This window comes from Leucopleurus acutus (assembly GCF_964270905.1).
Source record: "Leucopleurus acutus genome assembly, chromosome: 3".
Taxonomy (NCBI): Eukaryota; Metazoa; Chordata; class Mammalia; order Artiodactyla; family Delphinidae; genus Leucopleurus; species Leucopleurus acutus.
In genome coordinates this window covers 52,621,157-52,639,788 of record NC_139145.1, presented here as the reverse complement: position 1 = coordinate 52,639,788, position 18,632 = coordinate 52,621,157, and the positions used below count along the sequence as shown (strand labels likewise).

The window sequence follows — 18,632 nt, the reverse complement described above, 5'->3', positions numbered from 1 at the left end:
GAGCATCAGGCCTGAATCCCACCATCAGTACGCTTCCGTTTAGGGAAAGACTAGGGAAAGCCTGACCTGTGATTCTAGAAGGATAGACAAAGAAGTTCCACCTTGCTTCTCCTGATTCTACCTCTGGAATGGGTGGACAGCTATAGAGATTAACAATGTGGGTGCAGGATCAGAAAGGTGTATATGAATTTACATGAAGGTGGATTTATTCTATCCACCCCTCCACTCAAGCGTTGGGTGTGGCTTTGTGACAACAGTCAACTGCTGTCCCCTCAGTTGGTCTTACTGTCCATGTGACTTATAAATTCAAGCCTACCAAAGAGCTGAGTGTGATTTTAGTGCTTAAACATTTGTTTTTCATACAATAGCCCCTAAATGCAATTCCTTGGGTGCTCACACAAGGAAAACAAAACTGAATTGGACTTTGACAGACTGTCTTGGTCTTCAAATGAGGTACCTTCTCCGAGGATTTACATGTGTAGTTTTGACTGAACAGGTTTTGCCTTACTTTCTGACTTACGAACCTAACCCCAAGATGAGTGAGTCACGATACTAGTTGTAATCATGGCCAATTATTTAATCTCTCTGAGGCTGAACACGCCTATCTGTAAAAGCCGTAAGGTTATTGAGAGAATACAAAGGAAACATACATAAACAGACCTCCGATGCCTATAGAATTTCTGTGTCTGGTTGATTAGTGGAGAATGTGCACCTACCCAAAAGAAAAACTCTAAAATAAGTCCTTTTAAGATACTTAGTTTTAAAAATAAATAAAAATATTCCAAGGGATCTCATAAGGTTAGGATCTGTTCAGCTTTGTCTTAATCTGATATGCCTCCAGGCAGCCTTAAGAATACTGTGCGTACTGACATGATGGTTGCTAAGACTGAGGTGAGAAGACCTGTGTGAAAGCAAGACTGAGGCACAGAGGAAGGTGCTGGAGGTTGAGCTGCTGTTGCCTGTTTGTTTCCCCACAGGCCACGTTCCCTGGCCCAGACCTATCAGTGTAAGTGAGAACCAGATTCTGTCTCTCCCTACACTCAACCACGACCTTCAAAACCCCACAAAGACCCAGGGTCTAACAGGGTCTCCGGGAGACCCTTTTTATCTTCTTGGCACCAGAGCTTCTCCAGGAACCAGAAGGAAAGTTTTAGAACATGATACAAGGACAAGACACAAGAAGAAGCCACAACAAAGGTTAACTTTGCTTCAGAGATTGAAGAAAACACTGCTGCAAGGCCACCACACCACAGACTGCAAAGCCCAGATGTGTAGAAATGACACTGACAGCTGCCATTTACTTCCGTGTTGCCTGCTAATAACCATGTGTCATGATAGCAGCTTACCATGGTATTTGCTGGGAGCTCTGAATTATCCTATTCCCTAAGCAGTAGTCGTAGTACTAGTAAAAGTAGTTTGTTCCAGTTCATATTCTAAGTACTTTACATATGTTAACTCATTTCATTTTGCTATAAACCCTATGATGTATATATTATTTTGATCCCTATTTTATCAATGAAGATAAAAAGCATGGAAATAAATCGACAGGAAAAAAAAAATTGCCAGGATTACACAAGTATTCATTGTAGGAGCTGGAATTTGAACTCAGGTAGTCTGTCTCCACAGACTGTGCTCTTAATCTCAGGGGCTGGTAAATTTTTTGTAAAGGGCCAGCTAGTAAATATTATGGTATCGCTTTTCATATGGTCTCTATTGCATATTCTTTATTGTTTTTTTTTAAAATCCTTTAAAAATGTAAAACCAATCTTAGCTCACAGGAGACACAAATACAGGCAGCAGGCCCATTTTGGCTGTGGGCCATATGTAATCTGCTGGTTAATACTGCACGGGGTGATCAAAGGTTTAAGCACACAGTGGGTGTGCTATTGCATACTCCCCTTAGGCAAATCCTATATGCCTGTAATATAATTGGTTTCCCGTTGACAAAATAATCCACAGTTCTGACTTCATCTCTCTCTCTCATTTTGTCTGAATTGATGAGGTTTGGTTGCCTTTTCAATCAGCCTTCCTCCAAACTAGTGTTGCTGTTGTTGGACATTTAAGAAGGGACCGTAAGGATGGAATAAGAGCTTATTTTTCAGTCACTTTCAGCGTGTCATCGGCTTTCTCTCCAGGATGTATTATTATACAGGGAAGTGACCTTAGGCACTATGGCATTGGACTGGAGTTGGATCTTTCTTTGACTGACTAGAAACAAAGGCATAAATAAGATGTAGTATCTCTAAAACCTTAAGGTTGCCACTTTTCTGGGACCTAACCTGACATTAATTAAGGCAGTTCTGCTAGTAGAAGTTTATCAGCAACCTGGCATCTAATCCTTTATCATTTTCATTAAAGCTTAAAATGGCTTATAAAGAGACACGGTTCGTGAAATGGATTGATATCGCAATGGAACGTCCTGCTTTCTAGGTACCTGCTATATACTTGGGGATTCAAAACATCATCACAGCATTGTAGGCTAGGCTGCTAGTGAAGAAACCACTGTGAGTTATTGGATTTGCTAAAAATGAAATAAATCTTGGTTATTTAACACTTCCATAGTACATAATGCATAACTCAGCCTCATGTGATGAGTGTGAGGAAATCATTGCATTGGTTATTTCAGTTTGAAACTTAAGAAAAAACTTACAAAAGTGTTCTTCAAATTATTTTGACCACAACTCATAGTAAAATATAGACTAAAAGAATTCTCATGATACAGTACACGTCTATCTACACACAGATGTAAACTGAAACAAAAGTTTCAGAGTCAATACTACTCTAACTACATTTGAGACATTTCTGATATTTTATTATCTATTCCATTCCATTAAATTTTTTAATGTTCTTTATTACAACTAAATTTATTTCATAATTTATTAATGGGTCTTGACTCAGTTTACAAAACACTTCCCTAGAAGACCCACATTCTCACACTGCTCTGGTTTACAAGAAGCAACTGTTTGGGGGTTCTTCTGTATCTTTACATCTTACTTTATTTGTTGAGAACCAGATTTATGTGAGATTTACTGTACCTGTATGTAAATCACTGTATGTAAATCACTGTACCAGGCTCTATGGGAAGTGCAAAGAGATGCCTTCAACTACCCCAAGCCAGGAATTTTCTGAGTTGCCAGGAAAACACAGGTGGACAAAGCAACATATAATCTCTGCCCTCACAGAGTTTATGATCTAGTGAATGAAAGAAACTCAGAACTCAAGGAGTTTGGGAAGACAACATAGTCAAGTGAATGACTTAAGTAAGTAAACTGTTTTATTAGCATTTTTCTGGATAAAAAGTATTTCTTTATCTAGCAGGGGCAGTCCCATTTTTACAGATGAGAAAATGGAGACTCAGAATCTGTCATTTAGGCTTAAAGACTTAAATATAAGACATGACACCATAAAACTCCTAGAATAGAACATAGGCAAAACATTCTCTGACATAAATTGTACCAATGTTTTCTTAGGTCAGTCTCCCAAAGCAATAGAAATAAAAGCAAAAATAAACAAATGGGACCTAATAAAATTTATAAGGCTTTGCACAGCAAAGGAAACCATAAACAAAAAGACAACCTATGGACTGGGAGAAAATATTTGCAAATGATGTGACAGACAAGGGCTTAATTTCCAAAATATACAAACAGCTCATACAACTCAACAAAAAAAAACCCAAACAACCCAATCGAAAAATGGGCAGAAAACCTACACAGACAATTCTCCAAAGAAGAAATACAGATGGCGAATAGGCACATGAAAAGATGCTGAACATCACTAATTATTAGAGAAATGCAAATCAAATCTGCAGTGAGGTACCACCTCACACCAGGCAGAAAGGACATCATTACAAATGTTGGATAGGGTGTGGAGAAAAGGGAACCCTCTTACACTGTTGGTGGGAATGTAAACTGGTGCAGCCACTATGGAGAACAGTATGGGGGTTCCTCAAAAAACTAAAAATAGAACTACCATATGATCCAGCAATCCCAGTCCTGGGCATATTGCCAGACAAAACTATAATTCAAAAAGATACGTGCACCCCTATGTCCATAGCCACATTATTTACAATAGCCAAGACATGGAAGCACCCTAAATGTCCATCGACAGAGGAATGGATAAAGAAGACGTGGTATATATACAATGGAATATTACTCAGACATAAAAATGAAATAATGCCATTTGCAGCAACATGGATGGACCTAGAGATTATCATACTAAGTGAAGTAAGCCAGACAGAGAAAGACAAATATCATATGATATCACTTATAGGTGGAATCTAAAAAAATGATACAAATGAACTTATCTACGAGACAGAAAAGACTCAGTTCTAGAGAACAGACTTGTGATTGCCAAGGGGAAGGGGTGAGTGGGGGAGGGAAGGACTGGGAGTTTGGGATTAGCAGATACAAACTATTATATACAGGATGGGTAAACAACAAGGTCCTACTGTAGAGCACAGGGAACTGTATTCAATATCCTGTGATAAACCATAATGGAAAAGAATATGAAAAAGAATATACATATATGTATAACTGAATCACTTTACTTTACAGGAGAAATTAACATAACATTGTAAATCAACTATACTTCAATAAAATTAAAAAAAAGAATCTGTCATTTACCAGAATTACATCATTGTTTACAGGCCAAATCCAGGATTATTTGTAATAGACATGCTGCCTCACATGATTAAATGTTTTGGTTTCTTTTTGAAATAAAGTGGGTTGGGAGTTTAAAAGAAGTGACGATTAAGTCACATTATAAAAATGTTTTCACCTTGAGAAAGCTTGGAAGATGAGAGGTCCCATTACTCATCTCTCTTTCCTTCAGAAGGAGCTAATCTGATAATTTTTGAAATCGACAAATTATGTCTTTTAAAGAGAAGAATGGCACCTTCTTGTACTTTGCAATCTTTTCTGATTAAATTCTTAAAATCCCTCATTTGGAATTTTACTCATCTAAACCCTTATTTCAAAAACCAGGAAAGAAAGTGGGACATTTTCTGCAGATCATCAAGGAAAGGAACCAAAGAATGTCACCTGTCTGGGAGAGTCTAGGCTTTGTTCTTCTCTTCACCAAGCATTTCTTGAGCATTGACCCAAGAGACCATGCTATCTATACACTAAACATCTACTGCTCCTAGGAAGGAGTGAACATGTTATTATTTTTTAATTGATGTGTAGTTGATTTAAAATGTATTAGTTTCAGGTATATAGCACAGTGATTCAATATTTTTATAGATTATATTCCATTTAAAGTTTAGGAGTGGAACTGTTTAAATGGCAGATGGAAAAGATCATCTCAACTTCAAATGAAGTGTATAAAATAGACTTTAATACTCGTAATCATCCTCTTCTCTTAGATATCTGTGCCTTGGGGATCAACTCATTCTGTAATCTTACATGTGTAATAGTTTCTTACTTGGGAAAATGGAGATCATTTGGATACACTAAAGAGCGGTTTTAGTGAGAAAACAGACAAGGAGAAGATTTTTAAAGTGCCAACCCTTAGTAGAATTGTATGCACAGAGGACCAGGTCTCTGGCCACCTGTGTGAAACCCTCTGTTATATCCACTTAGAGCCCAACAACTTCTCTCTTTCTTAACGTTCACCAGGAGTTTTAATTGTCCACTCATTTTGTGACTATTTAATCCATAAGAGTCTCTCTGGGGAGGCTTCACTAGACTACAGTCTCCATAAAAGTAGAGATTTTATTTCTACTCTATTACTAATATATCTCCCAGTACTAAGCAATGTGATTAAGTGTTAAAGAAATGTCTATTGGGTGAATGAATGGTCATGTTAAGGAATGTTGTTTTAAATACAGTACTTAGGTTTAGTTCAATCTTTATCTATTATTCATTAGCTACTAAAAGAGCACCTGAATCACTCATGATGTTCTTTTTGTTTGTTTTACAGTCAACTTTGACCACTTTGAAATTTTAAGAGCCATTGGAAAAGGCAGTTTTGGGAAGGTGAGAACCAAAATGATTAACCAATAATGGGGTATGTAGCTCAGAGAACAGAGAGCCCAAGAAGGTTCAGATTAGTTACTGGGACCACAGTAAATGATAATTCAGAGATGTTTTCATAATGGGTTTTTATAAAATTATGACCACAGTTTGAGCAAAGTATGAGACAGGCAGCTACATAATGAACATGTATGTTCTCAGAATTATCTCAAAGTCAAATCAGTTTACTCACTAGGGTTGGAGGCTTTCTCTACACTAATGGGGAGAGTAAGATTTCATAATCATTTGCAAGTTGTACCAGTACATTCAGTAACAGTTGTCTTGTCAGTGTAAGAATTAAATCTTTTCATGTGGGAAAGAAGCCACCTGATTTCTGTTTTCCCCAATTGTACCACAGTTTTATTTTTAACAAACCTACCACAAAAATCCTACCATAAAATTCATACACATTCAGTCCAATTCTTTGTAAGAATCTTCTAGATTCATATCCTGATTACTATTGTGTCTTGTGGAAACATACTTTAACAGAATACCTCATATTTCATAGTGAACTTGCATTTTAGAATCCTCTGCTGTCGACTTTATCAGGCATTATATGAACCTCTAAAAGAGTTTCACAAACATGCACATCACACTTCGTGTTTAGCCCCATGCTTCAAGTCCTTTTTGGTTGTATCACCTGTGGCTGTCAACAGAAATTCTCGCACAATATTGTTCATCTTGACAGTTTAGTCATGCCTATTTTGGTCACTAAAAAGCAGAATAAGGATGCTGTTAGTTATTGGAAGATTCCTGACATGGAGGCAGCTATTTTCCCCAAAATGCTGTCTTAAAAATCCCCAAAAGCAAAAACAGGCAAACTTGTTTGAGAAGGCAGAGATTTAGAAATTGACTTGGTACAGGGGAAGAAAGTGCAATTTTTTACTCTGAAATCAGAGCTACGTGGCAACTTTAACATCAGAGAATTTGCAAGTGATGGGGCCTCCATGCTGTGATAAACGGTCTTGTTCTGTCTCATTCCCATGATCCATCATCTCCCTAATCACTTTCTCACTCTGGTTGGCACCATTAGGTCTGCATCGTACAGAAGAACGATACCAAGAAGATGTATGCGATGAAGTACATGAACAAACAAAAGTGTGTGGAGCGCAATGAAGTGAGGAATGTCTTCAAGGAGCTCCAGATCATGCAGGGGCTGGAGCATCCTTTCCTGGTTAATTTGTGGTAAGTGGTTTTCTTGGACCTCTGAATGGGACACTCCTACCTTCACCCACAAATCCTCTTACATAAACACATCCTGATTTCTACGTGTGCATTGGCAAAACCCTCATTGGGATCTTCCTCGGGACTTTCGTTCGCCTTGGCTTCTTTGACTTTATAAAGAAGCAAAAATGTTATACTATCACCAGTAAATACTGCTCAGTTCAGTTGCCATATTTCCCCTTGTCCTTGAGTCAGTATTTTTTTTAAGCATTGTCATTCAATAGGCTGGCAAGGAATGAGTTCAGATGTCTTCTCACTCATTAGGTCTTTATCCCCCTTACTCGTGGGGCAGGGACTTGGAGTGCAAAGTACGGCATCACTGGCAGAGATGAGGTTGACTGTTAGGACTTGTACAAAACACTTTCTTCTTAAAGTGATTGGCAATCAACCTTTTTTCCTTGCAGCATACTTCTTAAGCAGCCACATATATACCTGTGAGTTGGAAAAGGACGGGTGCTGCCTTTCTCACCAAATAGACTTTAACACAACCGGAGCTAATTTATGTCAGTAGCTAGACATTAAATGACTGATCTGCTCTCAAAGCCATTATCATAATCCAAGCCTTAGAAGACTGTGGAGACGCTTGCATTATCTACTCCTTCCTGCTCTCTTCTTACCCATGGAGGTCTTTATGTGGCTGGCTCATTTTGCTCTACATTTTAATGCATCCATTATGTTAAGAGCCAGTTCTTAAAGCTAATTCAGTATGACTGTTATTTAAATATGTATACCAAGCAGTTCTTACTTACTAGCAAAGGGAAAAAAAAAGAGAGATCTCTATTCAGAGAATACTAATGGAAAAATCATCGAAATGTCACTGTGTGTTTAGGGAGATTCTCTAGAGGAATCAGTGCCTAAAACCTGTCTCCCCCCATCTTTAATTTATACAGTTCACTTAATACACAATTTGCTTGAAGACTCTATGCCACAGTTGAAAAGAAGATGGTTCTGTGTGACTTGGAAATAGGTCTGTTAGAGTGTATGCACTGTTCAGACATGGGGAAGCTCATTCTGGCCCAGCCTTGGTGTATTTAATCAGTATTTTACAATGGCCTCTTCACAATGCTGCCATGTGAAGAGTTAAACGGATGCAGCTCTTTCTTCCCCGTCCTTAGCAATCATCAAATTGCCTTTTTTTCCCCTCTCTTCACAATGATGATCCTCCCTTTGTTCAAACTCACACTGTCCTCCTTCAAAAGTTCAACCAACTAATTTTCTTCTTTTAAGACCAGGAAACCTTTGTAAGGGCACATGTACCATTTTGCCCTCCTCATGCTTGTCTGTCATCCCGGAGCAGGCCACGTTGATTTCATTCTATTCCCTTTTTTTTTTTTTTAATAACATGAGTGTTGTGAGGCTTTAAGCTGGCCAAAGAGTATAGATTTTGCTACTTGCTTACTTGGTTTCACTCCAGACATCATTCTCTTGTCTGTGCATCCTGACTTGGCAATGACAGGACATATATCCTATTCTACCCTTCTTCTCACTTCTGACACTGAATCTTACAGTAGAATCCTGGGCACCATTAACATGATAGAAGAGAGAGAAGAGACAGCTCCACCCCCATGATTCTAATACCACATTCAGAACTGGAAACTGATAAGGGACATTCCCAAAGGTACAGCAGAAACCCCTTTGTCTTTCAGACCTTGAGATAAAAGACTTCCGACTTCAGCACCTTTTCTCCTTCTAATAAATGCTTTCTGCCTTACTCAGTACAGCATAGTAAATATCAGTGATCTTTCCACAACTATTAAGCACCTTGCAGTGCTTCAGGAGATGTGGCTGTAATTTACTTTATCATTTTTAAGTCCCATTGTTATAAGATACGCTTAATGTGTGTAATTCGGGTTGTTTCTATGAGTGAAGTATGATCAAGTGCTCTGCCCGGTGCCCAGCACACAGTAAGCATCTTACAAACGGTAGCTCTTAATTTCCTTGCTCCATTAAGGCATAGCATTCTCAAGTGCCCATCACTGGTGGCCAGTGTGGAACTCCAAAAGACAAATCTGAAGGGTGCTTGGTCCCAAGGCAACCTGGCAAGCTGTGTGTGGTGAAGGAAGGGGGGAAGAGTCTTCAACTCATTCCCTGTAAGAGCTTATGTTTGTTTTGTCTTCCACCTGCATTCTGCAAATCAAAGAAAAGATTCCCTGTGTATTATGTACAACTGAATCAAGATTTTTCTATCCTGGGTTTAACTAGACTGAGCTTTATATCCCCAAAACTTCAGGAGCCGACTTTCTTAAGAAGCATCGTATGATTAACAGAATAATAGCAACATTTTTTAGACACTCATGTACTTCTGTACCCATTCATGTACTCTCTTTTGCTGATACGTTGTGTTGGCCTGCCAATATTGCTTTTAATAATAATCTTCTCAGGGATGCTCAAAATGTCCTCTGGGGATGTGTTCAGAAAATTCTGGTTTTCAGGTTGAAGGAAAACACAAATTGTTTCTCTTTCAAGCAGGTTTTACACTAACGTTAAGACGTTGGTTTATGACTATATTGGTATAAACACAGACACATATGATCTTTGAAAACTTTTCTGCTCATTGCAAGTTGAAAAACAGAAAATCACATAGAGAACTGAAAATTCTCCAATAATCCTATCACCTTGAAACCACTCCTAACAGTGTGGACTTTCCAGTAAAATGTCTGCATCTGATTATGCATGAGTCCCATTCATTCCTTCATTCATGTATATATTTCCGGAGCATCACGATTTATAATCAGGGTTGCCAGATAGAATACAGGATGCATAATTAGATTTGAATTTCAGATAAATAACCAATAACTTTTAGTATATGTCCCAAGGATCACACAGGACATATTTTAAGTAAAAATTACTCATTATGTGAATTTCTAATTTGTGGGCATGTTGTATTTTTATTTGCTCAACCTGGGGACCCTAATTGTAACAGAGGCCCGTACCGTGGGGACGCAGTACTGAGTACAAACAGCGCGTGAATATATCAACTATGAGAAGTGCATGCAGGAACTAAGTAGAAAGAGGGGTGTGGGTGGTATGTTTTGAGGGTTTTCAGGGAAGGAAGGTCACTAGTCTGGGAGCCATCAGTGTTAAGGGTGGAAGAACCTTCTGAATTAAAATTCAGCCTCTCCAGACCTCTCCAGACCTGGCCAGACTCAGAACACAGTTATCAGATAAAGGCCCTGTTATAAAGTGAAGGCTGCCCGACAGGGCTGACATCCAAGAAAAGCAAATACAATCTTCCTGCGAGCCCCTCCCTGAGGGCTTCTAAACAAAGCCCTGGCAACCCACAGCCCGCAAAACAAGCGCCTGAGTCCTGCCCGGCGCAGCCGATCCCCAGGCGGCTTTTGTTCACTGAGATTAAGCCTGCAGCGGCGCACAGCCACTCAGCGCTCCGAGCTCTCCTCACCCGCGTCTCCCGTTCCTCCCGTCCCGTGAACCCCAAGGGTCCTCGTGTGATTTCAGAAAATGAGAAGATGCGACTGTGTGTGTTAAATGAAAAGGACCATGGGTACCGGGAGTGCGAAAAGGGAGCCCCGTGAGATAGCTCAACACAGTCACATAAATGAGTTCCCTGGAAGCAACCTCTATCATCTGTGACTCAGAGTGCCAGCACCTCTTCACGCAATCAGAGACCTTTGAGAACTCAGGGCAGCCTTCAGGGTCCCAGCATCAACCACAATAGCTTCTATTACTTTGGGTTTTACATATACGTTCTCGTGTATTCATCCCAACAACCTACGTGGATGGGGATTATTCTTCCCATTTTACACCTGAAGAAACTGAGGCTCAGAGAGGTTCCACCATTTCCCCAGAGTCACACAGCCAGGACCCAAACCCAGGAATCCTGATTTCAAAGACCCTGCTCTTCCTGCTATCCTCTACCCTCCCCCACAGATATCTTGTGAGACTCTCTTACAAAATACGTACAGAAATGCAATTTATTTGTTGATCTTTCTCCACACCCCACCAGAATACAAACTCCACGACGCAGATACGTTAGTATCTTTTGTTTACTGCCTCACTCTCCAGCTCCTACGATAGTGCCCAGCTCACAGAAAGGGCTCAATAAATATATGTTGAATGAATGAATGAACAAACGAAGTGAATTAGCAGCGGGACTAGTCTTCTGGCTCCTGGTTTTTTGCTCTTTGCCCATCATACCTCTGCCACCTCTTGCACACTCACACACAGCCCCATATAATCACGCCCATTCCAGATTCTTTGTAGGCCCTGAGGTCAGAGGGACCCGAGTTTGAATCCCTGTTTCGCCATTTGCTAACTGTGTAAACGAAGCAAGTTACATTATATGTTTTTCTTGGTTTCCTCATCTATAATGGGGAATTAGAGCAATAGCCATAGCAGAAGGTACTGATACGAATAAGAACATGTATATAAGGCATCTCAAACACAGTAGATATTTAATAAATGATGGCTTTAAACAACCAACTCTGAGGCCCCTCCCAGAAATGACATGACCCCCCTGCCCCCATAGCCAGAGACGATTCTAGAGATTCTCAGGTGGACAGAGGCACCTGAACTTGAGCTGGCTTGGGCATTAGAAAGTCTTTTGTTCTAAAATTTTAACTCAAACAATTTCTTTGAATCTAAAATAAATGTCTTGATATAAAATAAGGAACTACAGAGTGTTCTAATGAAAATAACAACTACCCATATATCGTCACTCAGAATAACTGTCGTAATAGTTTTCTATTGCTGCTTTAACAAATTACCGCCCACACAAAACAACAACAACAAACTACCGCCAACTTAGTGCTTTAAAACAACAGGAATTGAAGTAGCTGAGGTTAAAGCTATTTTCGTAATATAATGAAAACATTCTTTTCCTTTTGCCGTGCATGGTTAGTTGCACTGAAACTTCACAGGCAAAACTCATCAGAACAATGATTACCTATGGAATGTAGAGATTAACTAGAAGGTTGCATGTGGAAAACTTAGGGAGTGATTGAAAGATTCCATTATCTTTATTGTGGCGTTGCTCCTAGGAGAGTATATATTTGTAAATATTCATTACATTTTATACTTAATATCTGTGCATTTCACTATAATTTTCCCTCATTAAAAGAATATGGAAAATTTTTTTTAAAACACAGATGTGTTACAATTCTGGAGGTCAGAAGTGCAAAATCAGTCTTCCTGAGCTAAAACCACGCTATCAGCAGGGCTGTGTTCCTTCTGAAGGCTCTGCGGGGAGGACTTACTTCCTTACCTTTTCCAGCTTCTCCCGGCCGCCTGCATGCCTCGGTTCATGGCTCCCTCTTCCATCTTCAAACCTCTCTCTGACCTTCTGCCTTCCTCTTCCACCTTTTAAGGACTCCTGTGATTGCATTGGGCCCACCTGGTGATGATGATTCTTGCCCAAGCTCTAGCCACTCTCCACTGGGCTCTCTTCTCAGCTAGGCCTCAACCCTACCCAATAAAGACTTGAACAAAACACTAACATCCTTTTTAACAGCTCAAGGCCTCATCCTAGGATGACCCTAGCCCACTTATAGTGCTTGCCTGAGAAAACTCAAGGCTGGAGAAAAATTTACTGTTTGCTCCACGAACACTTGAAGAGAGGGCCCCTGTCTCCCAGCCACTGCGGAAGGGGAGGAGCCCAATTTCCATACACGGCGTCAGTTAACAAACCAGGTGGGATTCACGCGGACCAACCCCGCCTTCCCAGTTTTTGTAAGTTTTCACTTGCTGGCTCTTCTGAGCCCCCGCTCACCACCCTCTCTATTCCCTATTCAACTAATCAAAGTTGAGTTCAGTTCACAACTGGACTCTTTCTTTTATTTTTTTACATCTTTATTAGAGTATAATTGCTTTACAATGGTGTGTTAGTTTCTGCTTTATAGCAAAGTGAATCAGTTATACATATACATGTGGACTCTTTCTATTACAGTAGGATATTACGGACTAAACTCTCTCCTTACTACTTTAACCAGTGTCAGCTTTGTTAACTTAGGAAGAGATGTGATTAAATTAAGGATCTTGAGAAGGGGAGATTATCCTGAATTATCCAGTGCTGTCATAGGAAGAAGTTGTCCCTGATGAACCTGGATAGTTGCGGAAGAAGGAAGCAGTCCCTGAAGAAGAACTTGGCAGACCACCGTGTTATCGTGTGGCCAATACATAGTACTTGTTCCATATAGTTGTTGACTGACTGACTGTTGGGCTAATGGCCAAGGAACTGGATCTTTATAATGCAGACTTATTCATTTATTCCTCAATATTACAAAGGATTCCTTAGAAATTCATTGGAAGAATATGTGGTAGCTTACATAGTATCAGAAGTAAAGCTTGAAGAAGTAGGTCTCAGGAAGGTGAGGGACAAAGGCAGTTCTGGGACTCTAGGTAGCAGGAAGTAATGGACAGAAGTGCAAAATCAGTCTTCCTGAGCTAAAACCACGCTATCACAGGGCTGTGTTCCTTCTGAAGGCTCTAGGGGGGAGGACTTACTTCCTTACCTTTTCCAGCTTCTCCGGGCTGCCTGCATGCAGGGTATCTCAGCTGGGATGAATCAGCTCCAGCCAATTTTCTAACCTTGCATCACGGACTCAACGTTCAAAGTCCTGGGAGGGAATCCAACTGGCCTTGCTCAGAAACATGCTTACCGCTTGGCTAGAAGAAAGAGTGAAACAAATAATGACTCCTAGATTGTTGGCCGGAAAAACTTGGTGAATAATTGTGTCATTCACTGAAGAGGAGCAGATTCATTGTCAAAATCAAGAACTCTCTTTAATTAACAAGAACTCTCTGTTGACTTTGAGCTGCATCTTAGTCATGCTGTTGAATAGGCATTGAGTCTGGTGCTCAGAAGAGAAATCCAGAGTCACAGGAGAAGTCCCACAAAACATGAATATGGGAATCATTGGCTTATAGGTGCTATTTAAATCAGAGACTTGAAGGAAGCACCTTTGGAGGGAGATTACATTAAAAAAAAGGGCTGAGGACTCAAGACCTAGAGCATTTAATACAGTAGTTCTGACAGAGGAGGAAGACTCAGGGAACTAGACAAAGAAGGTACTCCCAGGAACCTAGCCAACAAGCTAGGGGTAAATCAGGAGAGAATCCTAGAATCAAGAAGGGAAAGTGTTTCAGAAAAGAAGGCATGTAAACCATTTCAAGCGCTGCAGAGAAGTCAAGAATAAGGAGACAACTGTCCACTGACTTGGGAAGGGATAGATGTGGTGACCTTGATATGAGCCAACTCCAAATGGCTGGACAAAAGGTGGAAGGGAGTGGCTTGATCAGAGCATGGGACTGAGTAATCTTCTTTTTCGAGGGTGGAGTGCAAAGTGGTTTTGTTGTGTTTTGAGATTAATCCATGTTGTCACAAGCAGCAATAGTGTATTTTCATTTCTCTATCATAGTCCACTGTATGAATATCCCATGACTTATTTATACATCTTACTATTTTTTATTATGCAACACAATTTTTTTTTTTTTTTTTTTTTTTTGGTGTTCGCGGGCCTCTCACTGTTGTGGCCTCTCCCGTCGCGGAGCACAGGCTCCGGACGCGCAGGCTCAGCGGCCATGGCTCACGGGACTAGCCGCTCCGCGGCACGTGGGATCTTCCCGGACCGGGGCACGAACCCGCATCCCCTGCATCGGCAGGCGGACTCCCAACCACCACGCCACCAGGGAAGCACTGCAACACAATTTTTAATTGAAGTATAGGTGATATACAGTGTTGTGTTATATATATATATATATATATATCTCCTTTTTCAGATTCTTTTCCCTTATAGGTTATTACAAAATATTGAGTAATAGTTCCCTGTGCTCTACAGTAGGTCCTTGTTGGTTATCTATTTTATATACAGTAGTGTGTGTATATACATCTTATTACTGATGGATGTTTGGGTTGTTTCCAGTTTGAAACTTTTACAAATAGTCTTGCTGTTAACATTCTTCTTTGTATCTTTTGGTAAACAAAAGTACACACATTTGGGGGCAATAAACCTAGGAATTAAATCACTGGATCCTAAGATTTATGTAGGTTTACCTGGCAAACAGTTTTCCAAAGAAGCTGTACCAATTTATATTCACATCAGCAAGATGTGAGAATTCAAGTTACTCTAAAACCTCACCAACACTTGGTATTGTCAGTTTCTTTACATATAGGTGTTCCAGTAAATGTGTTAATTGTACCTCATTTGGTTTCAGATTGAGTTTCCCTGGTGACTTAGAGTTTGGGAACATTTTTATATGCTTATTGGCCATTGGGAACGTGTTCTTGAGAAGTGCTTGAGTTTTTGGTCCATCTTTTTATGGTTTGCCTCCTTTTCTCATTGATCCATAGAAGTTCTTTATATATTCTGTAAACAAGTCTTTTTGAGGATGTAAATTATTTGCCCAATCTGTGACTTACCTTTTCACTCTATAATGATGTTTTTTTAAAATAATCATTAAAGCTTGAATTTAAATGTGGTATAATTTATCAACCTTTTCCTTTATGGGTAGTGCTTCCTGTGTCATGTTTAGGTAATCTTTGCCCATACCAATGTGAAAATATCTATCCTGTTTCCTAGAAGCTTTGTTGTTTTAGCTTTTACATTTAGATCTACATTCCAGGACCAAGATTCACTTTCTTTCCCCATATGGCTATCTAATTAACCCAACACCATTTATTGGAGCTTTTATGTTTTCCTTCCTGCATCACAGTAACACATTTGTTGTTAGTCATCATATACGTGTGGGTTTCCAGACTTTGTTCTATTGATCTACTTGTGTACCTTGACACATTTATCACACTACCCTAAGGACTACAGCTTCAGACTGGTAAAAGAATTCAGTAAAATAATGCTCCTTCTTGGGCTTCCCTGGTGGCGCAGTGGTTGAGAGTCCGTCTGCCGATGCAGGGGACACGGGTTCGTGCCCCCGTCCGGGAGGATCCCACGTGCCGCGGAGCGGCTGTGCCCGCGAGCCATGGCCGCTGAGCCTGCGCGTCCGGAGCCTGTTGCTCCGTGACGGGAGAGGCCACAGCAGTGAGAGGCTCGCGTACCGCAAAAAAAAAAAACCCCAAAAAACCCATAATGCTCCTTCTTGATTATCCTCATTATAGTTGGACCTTTTCAATTCCATATAAATTTCATAATCAGCTTGTCAATTTGTATTTTAAAGCTGCTGTTATTTATATTGGGTTACATTGAATTTATAGACTAGTCCAGGGAGAATTAAAATATTTGAAAACTATTAAACCTTCCAATTTATCAAATACACACACACATAATTAAGGTATCCCTTAATTTCTGTCTTTAGTTTCAGTTTTTAGTGTAGAGTTCTAGCATATTTGTCTTTAGATTTATTTCTAGGTATTTAGTGTTTTTAAATTATTATAAATAGTAATTGTTTATCAAAATTTAATTTTCTAGTAGTTTGTTGCTTGTTTACCAAAATACAATTGATTTTCAATATTGATTTTATGTCCAATGACCTTGTTAAATTCTCTTATTCTTTCTACCAGTAGGCCTGTAGATTCTTTTGGACCTTCAATATTTACAATCATGTCATTAACTAACAGTGACATTATTAGTTCTTCCTTTCCCATCTTCTTACCTTTTACTTTCATGCCCATTGTATTTGCATTGAGAACAATGTCGAATATAGCGGACATCCTTATGTGTTTGTCCTGATTTCATGGGCAAGGTTTTAGGGATTTCAAGATTTCGTATGTTTGCTGTAAGCTCTTTGTAGATATCCATGATCACAATAAGAAAGTTTGCTTCCAGTCCTAGTTTGCTAGAAGTCTTGATCATGAACGGGTATTAAATTTTGTCAAATGTGTTTTTGTTTTATCAAGATCATTTCTATTATGTGGTGAAGTAAATTAATTGATCTGCAAATCTTAAAACAACCTTGATCCTCAAATAAACCCTAGTTGGTCATGTTCTATTATCCTTTTGTATATATCACTAGACACTATAACACATATTTTTAAGTATTTATTTTTATATATCATTTTTATTTATCAACATTTATTTTATTATGTATACTATATATTTTTTTTTTCAAATGTGCATAAGCAAGTTGGAATGCAGAGTATGAGCCCATCAAGAGGAAGGACCTGGTAATGTAGGATAGAAAAGGGAAGATAGCTAGAGCAAGCTGCTGAATGTGGAGAGATGGATGTGATTCAGGGCACAGCTAAGTGTGCTGGCCTTAGGGAGAAGCCAGGGCACTTCTTTCACTGTACTAGGACAGAAGGCAGAGTACGTAACTGTATACATTCCTAAAGTGGTGGATGTGTTGCTGGGCAGATGAAGTAGTTCTCATGCCATTGCCTCTGTGACACATGAGTTACCAATTGAGAATGAGGAATGGGCCCAGTATAGGAAATTTTGAGGAGAAAAGCTAAGTGACTGAAAGTATAAAATCAATAGAGAATTAGGACTTTCTTAATATCTATTTGAGACTTGTGGTTAAAAATGTAAGTGAATCCAGTCAGCACTGTTTGTGTTTTTTCTCCTCAGAGTGCACTTAATGGATATTAGTTTGTTTTCTGTTGCTGTTTTAAAGCATACAGGTGTGTTCAATCAGGATTGGAGTCTAGCTGGGAGAGGTATCTTCACTATGACAGAATTTGATGAATTGAAAAATATATTTGAGGGAGTAGACTCAAGAAGTAGGCTCCTGGGGGAAACTTAAGGAAATCATACATTCGTGAAGTCTAAGACAGTTAATATTTTTGAGGTGTTATGCTAAAATATTACCTGCATTATCTCATACATCTTCAAATACTAGTTCCTATGAAACAGGAATAGTATTTGACCCCTTATAAATGTGAGTAAGCTGAAGATGCGAGGTTTGATTCCTTGCCAAACTACAAAACCAGAAAGTCATAGCACATCTAGATCCTACATCCCACCCCCAAATTCTTTAGAACACTTAGTGTTAACTTACATTTTATTTTAATGTTGCTTATACATGTATCATTACTTCCAAGACTCTGAAACTGAACTTGAAAAAATTATACACCACTGCAAAGTCAATTTTAAAAAATTTCAAGAGCCTTTTAGCATGATGAGTTATGATGTTTTAGAGAAACAAAATCACCACTTGCAACTTAATATATTTCAGTTTGAGATTAAAAAAAAAAAAATTATGTCTACTCCTGCTTCCCTGGTAGAGTTCCAAGGGCTGGATATCAGAACTAGAGTTGCATGGAAAGCCTCATGAGATGGGAGCAGAGACAGGAAAGATCAAAACATTTCTGAAGATGCAATTGATCTAGTTGGACTATAAACACTAGTCAGGTAATCAGAAGTGGGATGCATTACAAATGAGAGACTAGGAGAAGGGCACGGAGGGCAAAGTAAGAATCTCTGTATTTGGTAGTGGCACTGGGAAGTCCTCTGCCTGCCCTGGAATTCTGAGACAGGGGCAGCTAGGTCA

The 18,632-nt window shown here is 39.4% G+C and overlaps 1 protein-coding gene across 2 annotated transcripts in view; it reads left to right on the top strand.

Annotated features, from left to right (window-relative positions):
• STK32A (serine/threonine kinase 32A) overlaps positions 1-18,632 on the top strand; it is a gene marked incomplete at both ends in the record, with an annotated part of 115,197 nt that overhangs the window by 23,905 nt on the left and 72,660 nt on the right. For both annotated transcript variants that reach the window (XM_082835399.1, XM_082835400.1), the window contains 2 exons: positions 5,920-5,975; positions 7,045-7,196. In XM_082835399.1, coding sequence (XP_082691525.1) covers positions 5,920-5,975; positions 7,045-7,196 — 208 coding nt within the window. The remainder of the gene's footprint in view (positions 1-5,919; positions 5,976-7,044; positions 7,197-18,632) is intronic.